The 20,903-nt window shown below is 37.9% G+C and overlaps 1 protein-coding gene across 1 annotated transcript in view; it reads left to right on the plus strand.

Annotated features, from left to right (window-relative positions):
• Ide (Insulin degrading metalloproteinase) overlaps positions 1-20,903 on the plus strand; it is a 644,148-nt gene that overhangs the window by 461,462 nt on the left and 161,783 nt on the right. Inside the window, exon 18 of the mRNA XM_067140877.2 lies at positions 5,585-5,742. Within this exon, the coding sequence (XP_066996978.2) occupies positions 5,585-5,742 (158 nt within the window). The remainder of the gene's footprint in view (positions 1-5,584; positions 5,743-20,903) is intronic.

The following is a 20,903-nucleotide window of genomic DNA, read 5'->3' on the forward strand; positions in this document are numbered from 1 at the left end:
AGCTGACCTTAACAATGTTATTCAAGCAGCTAGGGGGTGAAACAGTGTGAAGTAACGACAATGTGGATTAGTTTAAGTTTGTATTATAGTGTTTTATTATTGAGTGTGAATGTGATTGAGTGCATGAAAAGCCGGCGCGATATCAGAGGAAATACGCAGGTAAGAAGCATGTATTCTTCTTGGTATTCTGCTTTGTGTGATGAGTACTGTTATAACCACTACCAGCTGTGGACCTGACTGTCCCGCTACCCCTAACCTCTCCTATCCGAGAACGGAGACACCCCGCTGCCAAGGCTCATTAGCGAAAGTATTTCAGGCCAACGCACGTTCATTGAACTGCATTCATTTAAATTCTCAATCCCTACCTGCTCACCATGAGGAGCTAACAGCTCTCCTTGAAAACAGTAATATACACGTAGCTTGTATCAGTGAGAGTTGGTTACGCGCAACTATCCCTAGTAGTATGGTACACATAACGGGCTATAATATTTACAGGCATGACCGAATAGATAAAAGAGGTGGAGGAGTAGCCTTGTACTGTAGAGATGATATTCAATGTAAAATTGTATGCACATCTGCCCACTGTCCTGACCCGAGACCTGAGTTCATTTTTGCCGAGATAACTGTGACAACAGTTAAAGCCCTAATAGGAGTTGTTTATCGGCCACCACGGGTAGGTCACCTCTGAGACATTGAAGACATCCTGCAGAGACTATCACCTGCTTATGAACATATTTTAATATTTGGAGACTTCAATACTAATTTACTGGAACAGGCTGGAGATACAAAGCAACTCTTAAATATTTTCCAGACGTGTGACATGACAATACTTCCACTAAAACCGACAAATCATACCTCATCTTCACATACACTAATTGACTTAATGGTCACTAACAACCCACAGAAAATAGTATCACATGGACAAATTCCTACCCCTAGCATATCGACACATGACTTAATATACTTACCTTACTCGCTCAAAGTACCGAAGTATAAGTCCAGATACATCACATTCAGGGACATTAAACATATAAACTTAGATCATCTGAGAGTTGACGCCTTGAATAGTCCTTGGGATGACGTAAAAAATATAAACGGTATCGATAAGAAAGTTGAAACTTTAAGTTCACTTATACTTGGTCTCCTTGATAAACATGCACCTAAGCGTACGACCAAAGTCTCCCGACCTCCTTCTCCACGGCTGACCGATGACATTAAACAAATGTCTCACCGTGATGCGTTACACCGGCTCTACAGACGCACACACTCTTCCAGAGCGCTTGAACAGTATCGGACACTTCGGAATAGAATTAAAGTAATAATTCGAAATAAGAAATTTTCTTTTTACAATCACCTCGCTGGAAATTTAAATGTGTCAAACACTTGGAAACAACTTTGTTCCATTGGAATTGGGAAAGCTTTGCCCCAGCCATGTAATCCAGACATCTCTCTGGAGAGATTGAATGCTCATCTTTCTGAAGTAAAAATTAAACCGGAAATACACACAATATCACAGACTATAAAATCTCTTCTGAACCAGCCACCACCAAATAGGCCAATCTTTGAATTTCGTGAAGTCACAGAGATTGACGTGAAACGCGAGGTATTATCAATCACATCATCTGCTGTAGGCCCTAGTGAAATACCCATACTCATAATACAACACATCATTGACATTATTCTTCCTGCCATTACTCATATATACAACACGTGCCTCACAAGTGGCCTCTTTCCAAAAATGTGGGAAAATGCCATCATAAATCCTGTTCCCAAAACTTCCTCACCTGTACTTATAACAGATTATCGACCTGTTTGCATGCTTTCATCTCTCTCCAAGCCTCTTGAACGCATAGTACACGTGCAATTAACTGACTATTTAAATAAATACAAACTACTTGACCCTTTACTTCTTGATTTTAGCAGCGCTTTTGACACAGTAAATATAGACGTACTGATTGCTAAATTGAAATCGCTTCACCTTGGACAGACAGCTCTAGAATTCTTTCTCTCATATCTTACGGAATGAAAACAATGCGTAATTATTCAGAATAGGTCATCCGAATGGGTAATGAAATTTTCAGGAGTACCCCAAGGCTCTGTACTTGGACCACTTATCTTTGTTATCTATATTAACGATATATCGATACAGCTAAGACACTGTAAATACCACTTGTATGCTGACGATCTACAGATCTATTATCATTCCAAAATTTCAGACGTCAATCAAGCAATAGGTTATATGAACTCTGACTTAAATAATATCTGTGCATACGCTCATGAAAACTGTATTTTAATTAATCCATAAAAATCTAAAGCTATTATTGTTGGGCAAACGAAACAAATCAGTGCGGCAAAAAACAAAAACATTCCTCCGCTAACTTTATCTGGTAAAATTATTCCGTACGAAAACTCTGTAAGAAATCTTGGTGTAATTATAAACGAGAATCTTAACTGGGGAGAGCACATTACAAATATCTGTAGAAAAGTGTACGCGTCCCTTCACCCACTAAAATATCATCAAAATATGCTGCCACTAAACATGAGAATTAGGCTTATAAATATTCTTATCCTCCCTATATTTTCCTACTGTGACGTAGTACTAATTGATGCCACGAGAGAACAACTAAACCGATTACAACGTGCTATGAACTCGTGTATTAGATTTATCTTTTCCTTACGCTATGATGTTCATGTTACCCCTTATTATTGACAACTTTCCCTTCTAAAATTTGAACAATATAGAAACCTCCACATGGCAGTATTAATCTTTCGAGTATTAAAAGAGAATATCCCATACTACTTATCTTCACAACTCAATTTCCTATCCTCTTTCCACCAGCATAACACACTCTCTGGCAGTACACTTGCTATCCCTCTCAGCAGGTCAGCAGCATTTAGCCGTTCCTTTGTTGCAAATGGAGCTAGAATATGGAATTCTCTCCCCCCACAACATTAGAGCCATAAAATCCTTAAATTCCTTCAAGTTGTCTTGCCGTGAGCATCTCCTTGATGTGTGCCGCCAGGCTGAATGAATCTGGTAGAGTGAATGTGTGTATGAATGTACGTTTACTGTGCTTATGGTCATTCAACTTTTAATTTGTAACGATAGTTTAAGACATGACTAAGAATATTTATAGAGTTTGTTATTTTGTTTCATATTTTCTTTCTAGTTTGTAATGGTAGTTTTAAGATAAGAATATTGCTTTCAGATGTACAGTGTTAATGAAGTGTGGTTAAGTGTAAGAGAGGACCATGAGTCCTAACTTCGCCACTACAAATAAAGGCAAATATAATATAATAATAATAATAATAGCTAAGTCATCGCCGCTTTTGTTTATGTGAGGTGAATGGAGGAGAATAATGGACTCCATCTTGGATGGTAAGAAAAGTAGTTGAGGACCAGGACAATGATGGTTAGACTCAGTTTCTAAAGATTTAAAGATAAGAGGTGTGGATAACATTGCCTCAGAGCTAGTTACAAATAGAGGGTTGTGGATGTGTTCAGTAAATTTAAGTACCTATATTACTAATTTTACAAACTCAATCTGAACTGAGATTATCTGAGTGCAAATTAATGTAGATAAATGTGGTATAATTTTCTATAACTTGAGCATTTTGATTAACATCATGAAGAAAATAAAGGAAGTTGAATATAAAACATTTAATAAGAATGAATTTCATAACTAAACAAGTATTTTAATTAGTATTTTCTAGTGCCAAGTATGTGTCATAGGCTTGTAAAATAACTTTATATCGCCTTGTCAGACGTTTATGGAATGGCATATTTAATACTTCTTTTATTATAAAGCAGGTGTGAAGAAAGTGGAGAAGTAGATATGCGTGGTACACAATTTTCTGACAATCTTTAATAATTTGAAGCAATACTTTCCCTTAAAACTTAGACCCCCCGCGGCACATAATGCCCTTGAAAGGGCTTTGGCCTGCCCAGCGACCGCTGCTCAACCCGAAGGCCTGCAGATTACGAGGGGCTGTGTGGTCAGCGCGATGCCTCCTCTCGGTCGTTATTCTGGGCTTTCGAGACTGGGGCCGCCATCTCACCGTCAGATAGCTCCTCAGTTCTAATCATGTCGACTGAGTGGACCTCGAAGCAGCCCTTAGGTTGAAAGAAAAATCCCTGACCTTGGCGGGAATCAAACCTGAGGACTCCGGGCGAGAGGCAGGCACGCTACCCCTACACCACGGGGCCGGCACTTAAAATTTAGACAGGTTTTATAAATATTTATAAAAAAATTTTATTCTAAGTGCGTGCTTTTCAAATTATCGATACCTGTACACAGTCTGTTAGAAAAATATGTATGTTTTTTCAGAATAGTTCTTTAGTTCTTGAAAATTACCCCCAATGAACTGAAAAAATGTCATGAAGAACAAGGCTAAAAATGCCATATCTGTACATTCTCTGCATCCACTACCCTATAGCCTATGAACTTCATTCTCAGTTATGATAATTGAGGGTAATCTTGTAATAGTTCACTTTCTTTGTGCTCACTTGTAAAAAGAAATAACAGATCCCCTCTGATAATGACAATCTGTATAGTTACTAGCTGCCACTCTATGCGTAAGGCCTTACTCTCCTTTAATATTGCTAACCAATATAATTACAGTATAAGCTCTTATTTACTGAACATATTTGGCATCGTATTTTCCCTCCATCACACATAATACCACAACATACCTACGAATCAACATGATTTGTTGTAGACAGCTTTCCCACTTTCGCACCAGGCGAATGCGGTGGCTGTACATTAATTAAAGCCATAGCCGCTTCCCACTCCTATCCCATTGTTGCCATAAGGCTTAGCTGTGTCATTGTGACGTAAAGCAAATTGTAAACAAACAAAATAAGAAGGAGCACCCACAACATCGCAATGCGCGAAGGTGTTCAATATTCCTCATAGCAGATCATCAGCATGCGCTGTGAGACTAGATGAGTATTATTAAAGTCTTTGAGTTCTCCAACTGACTCTTCATATGCTTATTCATGGTCTTATTCCTCTACCGAGCGAGTGGCTATGTGGTGAGAGTCGCGCAGCTGTGAGCTTGCATTCGGGAGATTGTAGGTTTGGACCCCACTCTCGGTAGCCCTGAAGATATTTTTCCGTGGCTTCCCATTTTTACACCAGGCAAATGCTGAAGCTGTACTTCAAATACAGTGACAGCTGCTTCCTTTTCACTCCTAGCCCTTTACTAGCCCATCGTCGCAGTAAGACCTAACAGTGTCAGTGCAACGTAAAGCAAATTGTTGGTCTTATTCTGTTTTGAAAAATCCCTGGGCAAGGTTTGATCAAGCTACATTCGATGATTATTTTGGTTGCCCTGTATCATCTCTATCCTATAGTTATATCTCCTCAATTTATATATTCATTTTACTTTTGCAATGAAAATTAAATTACATGTAATAAGAAAACGATCGAAGTACACTGCATATTTGCTAAATGTGACCTCATCACTATAATGCTTGTTGTTAATGTTGCTTTCTTTGTAATCATAACTACTGTAGAGGCTACTGAGCCTTTATGAATTTCTGATCAAATATGAATTATGTTGATAATTGTACATGTTTCAGGTTGTAATTATCTACTGGAAGTGTACAACACTGTCCACCGTAGCTCATGTGTAGATGTCTACTACCAGTGTGGATTGCAGTGTACTCAGTCAAACATGCACCTCAAGCTTTTGGTGAAATTACTCAATGAACCCTGCTTCTACAATTTAAGGACTGTTGTAAGTATACTTTGTTACTTTTGCTGTTTAAATTGTGATCTTCATTCCTGAAAGCTTCAGAAATATTTTAAAGCTTCCTGCTATGAAATTTGTTGAAATAGGGCTTTTTTTTTTTTTTTTTAATGACTTCGGTGTTAAAATTGACAATCTTTCGGTGGGTATTTCATTCAGTAAATTGTCATACTGATCAATATTTCTCGTAAATCATCTTAATTGTATGGGATTAAAACCCACCTAACTCTGTGATCAGGGATTTTAAAGAGAAACCATAATGTACCCTAGTTATTAAATCATAGAACCTAAGATACAAAATGATATGGCAACAAGAGTAGGTAATAAAAATTAAGATATAAATCACCAAAACCTTGATGTGAAGTTGCTTACATTTCAAATTACTTGTGTCCAAAGCACCAGCCAAGCATAGTTTGAACATTATCAGCATGTAGACTTGTGCAACATTTGGAAAGTATCTTTATGTATGTACAGAAGCCCTTCTTTCTGGGTGCATTAGATGTTGGAAACCACTATGCTTGCAAACACTTGAATGCAAATTCATTGTGGTCTTCGGTCAAATCTCCCTAAACTTCACTATTAATGTCTTCATGCTTGTCCTCTCTGTCAGTCATGTGCTTTCACTGCCGTTTGCAATACCAGTCCTGGAAGAAGCTGTTCATGGCTATGCTGCCTCTTCACACTGTCCACGAGAGTCAGTTTCACTTCATTCTACAGCAGTTTGGAAGATAAGACTGCCACAGATGTTTGAAATATTTTTCTGCCTGAGTCATCTGTGATAATTTTGTTCATCCTTTGTTTTTGTTTTTGTTAACAGATCCTTGATTTTTCTCTCTTCTCTATCTATCCTCTCTTTTGAAAGCTGGTTCAGTTAAGTTGGTTAAGTAATTTTAAGTAATTGAATAGATATATACTTACCAGATATTGTAAAAGGAGTTGAATCGTGGCTGAGAATGATATAATGGATGCAGAAATTTTCTCACGGAACTGGAGTGTGTATCGTAGAGATAGTATAGGAATGGTATGAGGGGGAGTATTCATTCTGGTGAAAGAAGAATTTGTAAGCTACAAAAGAGTTAAACATGAAATTCTAGATGTAAGGCTCATTTCTAACGATAATAGTCAACTTGATGTCTTTGGAGTGTACATACCAGGAGAGGGTAGTGCTGACTCCGATTCAGAATTATTTGATAAGATATTCAGCTTTGTAGTGAACGACATGGGAAGGAATGTGATTGTGGGAAATCTCAATATACCAAGCGTCAATTGAGACGGTAATGCGAACGACAGGAAGCATGACCAACAAATGGCAAATAAGTTAATGTGAGGACAGCTGATTCAGAAAGTGATGGAACCAACTAGAGGGAAGAATATTCTGGATGTGGCGCTGGTAAAACCATATGAGCTCGATAGAAAAACCGAAGTAATAGATGGTATTAGTGATCATGAAGCTGTTTTTGTCGTAGTTAAAAATAAATGTGATAGAAAGGAAGGTCTTAAAAGTAGGATTATTAGGCAGTACCATATGGCTGATAAAGCAGGCATGAGGCAGTGGAAAACGGTAAATAAAAATGTAAACAGACTCTGGGACAGGTTTAAAGAAATTGTTCAGGAATGCGAAAACAGGTTTGTACCTTTAAGGGTAGTAGGGAATGGTAAAGACCCACCTTATTATAATAGAGAAATAAAGAGACTAAGAAGGAGGTGCAGACTGGGAAGAAATAAGAGTTAGAAATGGCCGTGGAAGTAAGGAGAAATTGAAGGAACTTACTAGAAAATTGAATCTAGCAAAGAAGGCAGCTAAGGATAACATGATGGCAAGCATAATTGGCAGTCATACAAATTTTAGTGAAAAATGGAAGGGTATGTATAGGTATTTTAAGGCAGAAACAGGTTCCAAGGAGGACATTCCAGGAATAATTATTGAACAAGGGGAGTGTGTATGTGAGGATCTTCGAAAGGCAGAAGTATTCAGTCAGCAGTGTGTAAAGATTGTTGGTTACAAGGATAATGTCGAGATGGAGGAGGAGACTAAGGCCAAAGATGTAATAAAATTTACATAACAATGACATTTACAATAAGATACAAAAGTTGAAAACTAGAAAAGCGGCTGGAATTGATAAGATTTCTGGGGATATACTAAAGACAATGGGTTGGGATAGAGTACCATATCTGAAGTACTTATTTGATTATTGTTTGGTCGGTGGAGCTATACCAGATGAATGGAGAGTTGCTATAGTAGCTCCTGTGTATAAGGGAAAGGCTGATGGACCTAAAGTTGAAAATTACAGGCCAGTCAGTTTGACATGCATTGCATGTAAGCTTTGGGAAAGCATTCTTTCTGATTATATTAGACATGGTTGTGAAATTAATAACTGGTTCAATAGAAGGTAGTTCGGGTTTAGGAAAGGTTATTCCATTCAATCTCAACTTGTAGGATTCCAGCAAGATATAGCAGATATCTTGGATTCAAGAGGTTAATTGGATTGTATCGTGATTGACCTGTCTAAGGCATTTGATAGGCCGGATAATGGGAGACTACTGGCAAAAATGTGTGCAATTGGACTAGACGAAAGAGTGACTGAACAGGTTGCTATACTTCTTGAAAATATATCTCAGAGAATTAGAGTAGGCAAAGTTTTATCTGACCCTGTTTTAATTAAGAGGGGAATCTTTATGTATATGAGTAAAGAAGTGGAATCAGAGATAAGGCCTTTAGGGATGAAGTTATTCTGTAGAGAGTAATAAATAAGTTACAAGTTTGTGAGTGCTGCAAAATGACCTCGATAATGTGAGATGGACAGTAGCCAATGGTATGATGATATACGGGGTTAAAAGTCGCCTTATGAATTTCACAAATAGGAAAAGTCCTCTCAGTTTTAATTTCTGTGTTGATGAGGTGAATGTTCCTTATGGGAATGAATCACTGTTATTATCTAGGTTTATATAAGGAAAGATCTTCATTTGGGTAATCACATAAATGGGATTTTAAATAAGGGGTACAGATCTGTGCACATTGTTATGAGGGTGTTCAGGAGTTGTAGTAAGGGTGTTAGGGAGAGGGCATACAAGTCTCTGTTAAGACCCCAAATAGAGTATGGTTCCAATGTTTACGACCCTCACCAGGATTACTTGTTTCAAGAACTGCAAAGAATCCACAGAAAAGCAGCTCAATTTGTTTTGGGTGATTTCCGACAAAAGAGTAGCGTTACAAAAATGTTGCAAAGTTTGGACTGGGAAGACTTGGGAGAAAGAAGACGAGCTGCTCAATGGTATGTATGTGAAATAGTATAAAATTTATTTTTCTTCCACCTATGCAGTACAATCAATCATAAAATCAAAGTTTAATCATTATTGAAGTATGAAATGGTACATGTTTTGCCCCTTTATAGGGCATTATCAGCCATATCATCACCTCAAAACCGAACTAGGTACCCGTTTAAAATTTAACCTATGATTATATTTTTAAAAATTTTTTTTATTATTTAATTTTTTTTGCTAGTTGCTTTACGTCGCACCGACACAGATAGGTCTTTTGGCGACGATGGGATAGGAAAGGCCTAGGAAGTGGAAGGAAGCAGCCGTGGCCTTAATTAAGGTACAGCCCCGGCATTTGCCTGGTGTGAAAATGGGAAACCACGGAAAACCATCTTCAGGGCTGCCGACAGTGGGGCTCGAACCTACTATCTCCCGAATACTGGATACTGGCCGCACTTAAGCGACTGCAGCTATCAAGCTCGGTTCGAGTGTTTTTAACTTGCAACTTGTAGAGATAGAAGGTACTCTTTTTTTGTCGCAGTTGTAGGTAAAAACTATTATTGAACTTTAAAATTAGTGACGTGATGATTTTGTTACTGTGTTCTTGGCCCATCATCTTATGTTGTAATCTATTCCTATGTTGTTACTGTGCTTTGCAGTTGTTATGACATTCAGACATTAGCTTGTTTTTTAAACGGGGAATTTGGCTGTGGTGCAAGTTGTAAATATCATGCTGTCAGATGTATGTAAGCTCTGTAAAATGAGAACTTTAAAATTCAAGAAATTGAAGAAATGAAAAGGAATGAGGGGACTAGAAAGGGGCGACCAAGCGATGAGTTTATTAGAACCATGAAACTACTTGTGATTAGTACCATCACGCGGGGAACACCATGGGTTGCCTTTACTTGCGAGTAGTACCACTATGGTAGGTACACGACAGGTTTGTGATTAGTAGCAGCAGAGATTGGCTTCACTGTGGGTTTACAGTACCTGTGATTAGTATCACTATATGAGCGACACCGTGGGTCTGGGTTGGCTGTGATTAGTACCCACTATGTGAGAAACACCTAGCGAATACTGGCGCCTGTGATTAGTACACCTATGTGAGGAACACCATTGGTTTGCACTGCCTATGAGTGGCGCCATTGTGTGAGAAAAAGCATAGGTGTGTGTTACCTGTGCGACGCACGATACTTGTGAGTAGTACCTAGGGGAATCAACATCTATATCATAGTACCATAATATGTGGAACAGTGTGAGTCCACGCTACTTTTCATTAGTTCCGCAACATGACAAATTCCATGGCTCTACTTTATTAGTGATAAGTAGCATTATGAGGGGTCGTTGCCCTGGATTTTGGATCCCTTTAGACATCAGGCAACACCGTTTCAAGACTGGCTTTAGAAGCAGTCCCTTAGTCAGTAATGCTGTTGTTTTAAGTTAGTTTCTGGGAAGGTGGGGCATTGCGGGTCGGATCTACTGATTGTCTTAAATTCAGATTCATCCATGCATTCTTCATTATCACGTTTTGAATTCTGGTCAGTAGATGATTTTGGACTTTTAAATTGTCATTACATTTCGTGTCATTTCGTTCCATTAGGGGCCGATGACCTAGATGTTAGGCCCGTTTAAACAACAAGCATCATCATCATGCTATTGAACTTGCACTGTCATTTGGAGTCACCTACTGAATTAGCTGAAGGAAACCTGAGCAAGCGCCTACTGGAACAAGTGCCTGATTTATCTTTATTCAGCAGGAATATAGAGCGCTCACTCTGCTACTTGAGGGACTGGAGTGTGTGCTCAAGGGCACAGGTTTGCTGTAAGTGACTGCTACCGACCAGCGGTTTTTATTCACCTCATTGCGAGTGTCTGCTGTGAGTTCTCTAAATTTGTGAGTGAAGTTTGTAAGCTCATTTTTATTCACACCACCCTTTGTCTCCTTTCATATGCGAATATCCTCTGATTGGGTACACAGCTTTCAGACTGTCAAGATCATTTTCCTCGTGAACTATTAGTGCATGAAGCACAAAAAGGTATAATTTAAGTCTTGGCTGGCACAGGAATTGCAGAAAATACAAAATACCTTGTACCTGAGCTAAGAATGTTGTTCACAAAGTGCTCAAACACCAGTGGCAAACACTATTGTCACCCCTTTTGGGAAATGTTGTCATCATGTGTGTAAAACACTGTTGTCAAATTGGACAATATATAAATATTGAACAATATATTTCTTTCTAGCCTCCGTGGCTCAGGCAGCAGCGCGCCGGCCTCTCACTGCTGGATACCGTGGTTCAAATCCCGGTCACTCCATGTGAGATTTGTGCTGGACAAAGCAGTGGCGGAACCGGTTTTTCTCCAGGTACTCTGGTTTTCCCTGTCATCTGTCAGTCATTTATCATTGCCCCAGAGGAGTACGACAGGCTTCGGCAGCCGGCAAAATTCCTGTCCTCGCCGCTAGATGGGGGCTTCATTCATACCATTCCTGACCCGATCGAATGACTGGAAACAGGCTGGGGATTTTCATATTCCTTTCTGTATTTTTTCTTTAAAGAATAAGATTTTGAACTTCGACGTATGTGAAGTTCCATTTTAGTCTCTCTTTTCAGCAGTGTTTCAGTCAATTATTTTTTAGTATCATTGTCTTTACATGTTGCTATACTTTCTCCCGTTACTGACATCCCTGCTTTAATCATATCACAAGTACTATGTGTACCTTTTCGTGTGTAACCAAACAAGATGTTAAAATTACCCTAAAAAATTTCACAGTACTGTATATTGTATATATAGCCTATTTGGTTCTTTTTGTTGAAACTGTTTTTTATACATTCTATCAAGTTTATCTACATCTAGTTCCTACCCTAGAAGTACCTTTTAAGGAGTAGTGGGACTTTCTGCCTTTGAGAAAATGAAATCTATGACCTTAGATTTTGTTTCATCAGATAGCTTACTTAACGTGTTACTATGTTTTTGACGGCCACCCTCCTTTGCTTCACCACGTTCTGTCAAATGTTTATTAATAGTTTGAGCATGAGATATTAGACACACCATGTAAAAATAAGAAAGCCATGTAGCAGACCCTAACATCGTGTAGTATGCCATCTGTATTTGCTGTAACATGATGCCGATGAGAAGAGGAATGGAAACTCGGCTCAGGTTTATCCTTCCTGTTATGTGATGCTGAACAGGTACAGCACTAACAAGTCCACTTAAATACTGGTTCCATGTATTACAGTGTATTATTAGTGTAAATTGAAGATAATACAGTGCCATTCTTCAAAAGAAATTGTATGGAGACACTTAAAGAGGTAACACTTGCTTTCCTCCCCAGTCTAAGGAGCTATACCAAATGAATGGGGGAGTTGCTATAGTAGCCCCTGTGTATAGAGGAAATAGTGATAGACATAAAGCTGAATATTACAGGCCAGTAAGTTTGACATGCATTGCATGTAAGCTTTGGGAAGGCATTCTTTCGGATTACATTAGATATGTTTGCGAAATTAATAACTGGTTTGATAGAAGGCAATTTGGTTTTAGGAAAGGTTATTCCACTGAAGCTCAACTTGGATTTCAGCAAGATATGGCAGATATCTTGGGTTCAGGAGGTCAAATGGACTGTATCGTGATTGACCTGTATAAAGCATTTGATAGGGTGGATCATGGGAGACTACGGGCAAGAATGAGTGCAATTAGACTAGACAAAAGAGTGACTGAATGGGGTGCTATATTTCTAGAAAATAGCTGTCAGAGAGTTAGAGTAGGCGAAGCTTTATCTTATCCTCAAGGCAGTATTATTGGACCTTTATGTTTTCTAATTTATAAATGATATGAGTAAAGGAGTGGAATCAGAGGTGAGGCTTTTTGCGGATGATGTTATCCTGTATAGAGTAATAAATAAGTTACAAGATTGTGAGCAACTGCAAAATGACCTTGATAATATTGTGAGATGGACAGTAGGCAATGGTATAATGATAAACGGGTTTAAAAGTCAGGTTGTGATTTTCACAAATAGGAAAAGTCCTCCCAGTTTTAATTACTGCGTTGATGGGGGAAAGGTTCCTTTTGGGGATCATTGTAAGTATCTGGATGTTAATACAAGGAAAGATCTTCATTGGGGTAATCACATAAATGGGATTGTAAATAAAGGATGCAGATCTCTGCACATGGTTATGAGGGTGTTTAGGGGTTGTAGTAAGGATTTAAAGGAGAGGGCATATAAGTCTCTGGTAAGACCCCAACTAGAGTATGGTTCCGGTGTATGGGACCCTCACCAGGATTACTTGATTCAAGAACTGGAAAAAATCCAAAGAAAAGCAGCTCGATTTGTTCTGGGTGATTTCCGACAAAAGAGTAGCGTTACAAAAATGTTGCAAAGTTCAGGCTGGGAAGAACTGGGAGAAAGAAGACGAGCTGCTCGACTAAGTGGTATGTTACAATTCGTTACTTTCATTTTTGGTCTGTATTGACAATAGCGGTCACACTAAATTTACAAAAGGTGTACATTTATTATTCAACCTATTCAATACATACAGTACCACGTTATGTGGTTAATTAGACATAAAAGATCTGAATATTATGGACATGTTTCGCCCTTCTTATTGGGCATCATCAGCATATTAACTAATCTTAAAACAAACATTTTTTTTTAAACAATAACATTTATAGTTTATAAGAATTGAGCTAAGATTTGTTGTGATATTAAAATTTATGCAACAGTGGTTAAGAAATGTGATATTGAGAAGTACAAGCACTTGTTAAAATTATTGTAGACTAATTTAAAATCTTGTCTAAAAAAGTATTTGTATTGATATAAAGTTCTAAAATCGGCGTATGTCTGGAACTGAAATGGATCCTATTCGTTGTGAAAGTCAGCATATATTTGCTGCGGTAGCTGCTAACATAGGTCAGAGGGTGAATTCTGTTTATATTATACGTTCCAACATTAAAAGATGGGTTAAGAAAAGGCAAATGTTATGTATCTTCAGTAAGTTGATTGATTTAAGATACTCTCTGATATAACCGTTGTGAAAGTGTACTGGTTGGAGCTGCTAAGAGGAGAGATTATATCAGTATTTGAAGGTTATACTTGATTTTCTCATAAAAGTGTAGTCTTCTGGAAGATGTAGGAATCTCGATGAATAGAGTGTCATTAAATCAAACGCCGTATGTATATCTGTCTTTTTGTGTGAGCAGCGTTCGTCTACAGACTACACTTTTATGTGAAAATGAAGTACATATAACCTTCAAATGCTGATATAATCTCTCCTCATAACAGCTCCAACCAGTACACTTTCACAACGGTTATATCAGAGAGCATCTTAAATCAATCAACTTACTGAAGATACATCATAACATTCGCCTTTTCTTAACCTATCTTTTAATGTTGGAACGTATAATATAAACAAAATTCACCCTCTGACCTACGTTAGCAGCTACCGCAGCAAATATATGCTGACTTTCACAATGAAGAGGATCCATTTCAGTTCCAGACATACGCCGATTTTAGAACTTTATATCAATACAAGTACTTTTTTAGACAAGATTTTAAATTATTCTACAATAATTTTAACGTCTGCTTGTACTTCCCAATATCCTATTTCTTAACCACTGTTCCATAAATTTAATATCACAACAAATCTTAGCTCAATTCTTATAAACAATAAATGTTACCGTTTTTAAAAAAATGTTTGTTTTAAGATTAGTTACTATGCTGATGATGCCCAATAAGAAGGGCGAAACATGCCCATAATATTCAGATCTTTTATGTTTAATTAACCACATAACGTGGTACTGTATGTATTGAATAGGTTGAATAATAAATGTATACCTTTTGTAAATTAAGTGGTATGTTCCGAGCTGTCAGCGGAGAACTGACATGGAATGACATTAGTAGACAAATAAGATTGAGTGGTGTCTTAGTAGGAAAAATCATAATATGAAACTAATGCTGGAATTCAAGAGCACAAATTGGGGCAAATATTCATTTATGGGAAGGGGAGTTAGGTATTGGAATAACTTACCAAGGGAGATGTTCAGTAAATTTCCAACGTCTTTGAAATCATTGAAGAAAAGGCTAGGAAAATAACAGATAGGGAATCTGCCACCTGGGCGACTGCCCTAAATGCAGATCAGTATTGATTGATTTGATTTTGATTGATATTAAGCTATAGAGTTGTCACATTTAGTGAGCAAGGGCTACCATCTGTAGTCAACACTGTAGCAGTAACAACATTGGAAGAATGTAGTACCATAACCTGAGCTGAAGTAAACAGCAAGAGGAGTGGACCTGAAGGGAATTCAAGAAAACTAAACATTGCTCTGAGTAAGTGCTAAAAATAATAACACCGTTCTAGAGTAAGAATGAAAATTAATAAACTTGAGGGATAAATTACAATGATCTCAAGAAGCTTGAAAAGATAATCATTCTAATATAAGGGGAAAGTATTGCTGTCATAATTAGAAATACAGTAGAAGTCCGTTATAGCGAGAATTCATAATGGCAAAAAATTTACTCGCTATAGCGGATTGTCGTTATATCCGATTTTTTAAAAGTCGGGAAAACCCCCATACACATTAAAATCAGTATGAAATAGAATTCAGTTAGTTAAAAACTTGCGTTTTCGCGAATAATATCCACACTACAGCTTACTTGTTTGTGTTTTTCGAAATCCGATACTACGTGAAAGCGTGTGTTTAATTTCATTCTGAAAAACATATAGTACCACATGACTCCAAATCCAAGACGACCCCCATTTTCCTTCAACAAATTTTAATCAGGCTTAAAAAGTGCTTTGTAAAATCATATGAATGTCTTTCTTATACAGTATGCATTTTAGACTATTTGTAGGCGCCGAGCTGGGCTTTTATTATGCTGTATTTTTTTTTGCGGCCGTACAGTTATGCTTTATTTCAGTGGGTTTAATAACCATTTACTTAAAATTGGCATCATAATATCAAAGTGAACTCTTAGAAAGTTTGCCGGCAATACACATTCCACGCGTCTGTACAATACGATTCATAAGGAAAATATTCTTGCTTACTACAAAACTGTTACTTTCATTCAGGCGCTACGAACATGCACGTCTTGCTTGGCGGATTCGGCCAACTTCAGCGGCTAGCGATGTACAAATAGGTCTTAATTGCGGACTTTGAAATTCAACGACGAACGAGTTTATTGCGCTGCGATATGGCAATTCTGCCCTTGCATTTTTGTGCACATACCTCACAATTTCATCTTCGACTTCTTTAAAGCGTCCTTGTTGTGGGCCACTGAATGCTTTTTTGTGCAGTACGCATTTTAAAGCTATCTTTGTCTTCACGGCAACGCCGAATATTGGCTTTAGTTAGGCCTATGCCGTATTTTTTTGCGGCTGCACACTTATTATACATTTCCCGGTGTTTAATAGCCATTAACTTAAAATTGACATCATAACATCGACGAGAACCCGTTGAAAATTTGCCGGCAATACCTGTGCCACATATCTTTACAAAACGATGATTCATCACGAAAATATTCCTGCTGCCTATAAAACTTAATTTTACTAAGCGTCTGGTATAGCAGACGCGTTATAACTTTCCTACTGAGTAGCCATGGCCTCTCTAAGAATTCGAAGTCTCGCATGTTTTGATGCCATTCTGCAAATTTGAGAAACTTTTTTTTTTAGAGGATAATAGAATGTCATTCTCTCTTTACTATTTCGTTACACAAAGGCACTGTACAACCAGTCGCCGCGGCTAGCAATGTATGATGAAGAGGCGGTCGTTTATTGTCAACGAGTTTTGTGTGCGCGGGGTGGGGGGGTAGGGGTGTGTGGAAAGAACAGCGTGGTTACTGCGGTACCGTAGTTGCTTGTGGTGTTCATTACTATCAGGCCGCGAATGCAAAGTGACCCTTGCTTGATTTTTCACATGAGATTCTGAGATAGAAAAAAAGTACTCTTGGATTCGGAGAAATACGGTATCACTCCAGAGGCTTTTGTGGCAAACATTTCAGTTTACTTCTTCAAATGGCATCACCTAACCTAACCGTATATGTATCATGAAAACCTATTAGAAACGCATGTAGAGATAACCTCCTCGCTAAAAATTGACATGGGAATAGCTTTCCGAAATTAAGCTAGATGCGAAGAAATATAAACTATCCTCTGATATCAGTGATATACCCTGCCATATCTAGAGGTGTATCACATTCTTACTTAATTTCAGTATACGGTATACCATTAAAATTAAGAGATCGTTTACCTCAGCCTTTATTTTTAACGAGTTAACAACTGCTGTCGGCCATGTTATTTATGCATTTACTACGAAAACGTGTTATCCTCTTTCATTTTGAATTTTATTAGGGAGCAGCAGTCGACGGGTATTACTAATGGACTCCAATATCGCCTTCGAATGTTGACGAGAAAGCTCGCAAATGCTCATAGAGCGAAAATTATTCCGTACCGAAGATGATCGATTGCATTTTGTGGCAGACGTTTCAGTTTTGTTATTCAAATAGCGTCATCTATCCTAACTTATCTGTACTGTATGTATGATGAAAACATACTTCAAGCGCCAGTAGAGAAACTATAACCTTCACGCTATAAATTGACATGATAATAGCCTTTCCATAATTTAACGGACGCGAGAAAATATAAACTAACCTCGTAATCAACGACGCACTCTGCCATATCTTGAGGTGTAGGCCTATCTCATTCTTACATAATTGCGGTATTTAGCATTAAAATTAAGTGATCGTTTATTCAGCGTTTGTCTTTAACGAGTTAACAACGGTTATCGGACACGTTATTTACGCATTTATTACGAAAACATGTTCTCTTCTTTCATTTTCCTTACGGAAGAGCAGTCGACGGGTATTACTAATAGACTCCGAAATTGCCTTCTAATGTCGACAAGAGAGCTTGCTGGTGGGCATAGCAAGGAAACGATACAGTACCGAAGATTATCAGTCGCATGCAGTATAATGACTGGGTGCATAAATATCGGCAACGGAAAAATCGAGCGCGCAAAATCGCTCGTAATAACGGATGAGTCTGTGATTGGGCTCTCGCTGTAACCGAAGGATAATACGCAGTTTAATATAGGAATTTTGAAGGGACGGACAAAAGTTACCGTTATAACGGAGTTCTCGTTATATGCCTTAATCGCTATAGCGGACTTCTACTGTATTTCGCAACAAAAAGAAATTCATTATAATTAAATTAAAATTGTTATGAAAAGATGATAATTAAGTCTTGGGGAATTAAATTATAAAGTGATGGCTCTCCCTGAAGTTCAAAATTAATAATAATTAGAAATGATTTAAGTAACTTAAGCAAGATAAAAAGGGGTGACCAACATGTAAGTTTTTCCTCATGCCTGCTAGTTACTACTCCACCATGTTTGATCTAACTCTGATAACCTAATTAAGAATAATTTGACCCTGGAAAAATGTTTTCGGCAACTCTAAAGATACCAATATAAATGGTCCGTTATTGGACATTATAAATTTTCCAGCCAACTCATTCTTGGTTACCAGCGTTTCACCCCCGTGTGCTAGGCTGGGCTCATCAGTCGGTGCCTAGCACACCTACCAAGACGCTGGCTAGTGCATACAGTGGAGGCCACTGCGTTGGCTAATTGTAGCCACCAGCAGTGCCAATGCACTATGAGAGACATTGTCTCATTATCAAAAATGGATGCCTGCTTATTTATATAGGTATTATAAATTTACTCATTTGGAACAAATATTTCAGATTCCCTATGGGAATCAAGATCTATAACTCTAAAGATAACGTGTTACAAATCTCATTTTTGGTCCGTATTGAAACTTACAATTCAAAAACATTAAAGGTGTTTTTTAATCCACCTATTCAATACTTTTATTTTCACTTATAATGGTTACATAAACAGACTAATCGGTTAAATGGGACATGTTTCGCCCTTAATTTAGGGCATCTTCAGCCTAAAAACAATCTAATATAAGATGTACTCTTAAAGATCTAATATTAGATGTACCCTTAAAGATTGTTTTTAGGCTGAAGATGCCCTAAATTAAGGGCAAAACATCTCCCATTTAACTGATAGTCTGTTTATGTAACAACTGTAAGTGAAAATAAAAGTATTGAATAGGTGTATTAAAAACACCTTTATTGTTTTTGAACTCTAAAGGTTGTTTTCTATAGTTTCCATTTTCCACACCAGCAAATGTTGGGGCTGTACCTGAATTTAGGCCACTGCCACTACCTTCCTAATCCCAATCCTTTCCCATCCTTGCATCGCCAAAAACATTTGATGTGTTGGTGCAATGTTAAACCACAGAAAAGTTTTATATAGGAATGGAGATGCCAGACAATAAAGAAATTTAATTAAACTGCAAACATTGATGAGACTTCAAGTGAGGAAAAGTAAATTTTAAATTAAGAAAGATATCATCATAAGGAATAAGTAAACCGCAATAATATTAAAAGCATCTCAATACAGTAATTCCTTAAAATCAAATATCAAAATAAGGAATAAGTAAACCGCAACAATATTAAAAGAATCTCGATGCAGTAATTCCTCAAAATCAAATATCAAAATTTCAGCACTTACATAAATTTAAACTTCAGGTTGTAATTTAACCTTGAGGCGCTGGCCTTCTGACCCCAACTTGGCATGTTCGATTCTAGCTCAGTCCGGTGGTATTTAGGGTACTCAAATACGTCACTCTCGTGTTGGTAGATTTAACGGCACGTAAAAGAACTAATGCGGGACTAAATTTCGGCACCTCGGCGTTTCTAAAATCTGTAAAAAAAAAAATTAGTGGACGTAAAGCCAATAACATTATTATATGTAATTTAACCAGAAAAGTATGTAAATTTAGATATCAACACCAATAGAAGATAAGAGAGCAGACACTTGAGGCCAGTTACATTAAAAGGGTTGCAGTCATTTACACACAATAGTGTTTTGAAATTTATCACCAGATTAATTAAGATTAATTAATTTTACCATTTAATTTGATGGGCTAGCCTCTCGAAGACTAAATTGATGTCAGTAGGTAAGAAATTCAACAGAATTGAATGTCAGATTGGTGATGCAAAGCTAGAACAGGTTGATAGTTTCAAGTATTTAGGTCGTGTGTTCTCCCAGGATGGTAATATAGTAAGTGAGATTGAATCAAGGTGTCTTAAAGCTAATGCAATGAGCTCACAGCTGCGATCAACAGTATTCTGTAAGAAGGAAGTCAGCTCCCAGACGAAACTATCTTTACATCAGTCTGTTTTCAGACCAACTTTGCTTTACGGGAGCGAAGGCTGGGTGGACTCAGGATATCTTATTCATAAGTTAGAAGTAACAGACATGGAAGTAGCGAGAATGATTGCTGGTACAAACAGATGGGAACAATGGCAGGAGGGTACTCAGAATGAGGAGATAAAGGCTAATTTAGGAATGAACTCGATGGATGAAGCTGTACGCATAAACTGGCTTCGTGGTGGGGTCATGTGAGGCGAATGGAGGAGGATAAATGACTCTGCTATGGAGGGTAAGAGAAGTAGAGGTAGACCAAGACGACGATGGTTAGACTCGGTTTCTAATGATTTAAAGATAAGAGGTATAGAACTAAATGAGGCCACAACACCAGTTGCAAATCGAGGATTGTGGCGACGTTTAGTAAATTCACAGAGGCTTGCAGACTGAACGCTGAAAGGTGTAACAGTCTATAATGATAATGTATGTATGTATTAATTTGATGGGGATGTAAAGCCTTGAGCAGTCCACTTGGTGTTATCCAACTGAAGCAGGTGGTGCGCTAACACTCTTCATACCTCATCACACACACACACACACACACACACCGATGTGCAGGTCACATGTGGGCATCAACTACGAAGACCTGCTTCAGGCCTGTCCATAGGCCACATGACATC

This window comes from Anabrus simplex, chromosome 2 (assembly GCF_040414725.1).
Source record: "Anabrus simplex isolate iqAnaSimp1 chromosome 2, ASM4041472v1, whole genome shotgun sequence".
Classification (NCBI taxonomy): domain Eukaryota; kingdom Metazoa; phylum Arthropoda; class Insecta; order Orthoptera; family Tettigoniidae; genus Anabrus; species Anabrus simplex.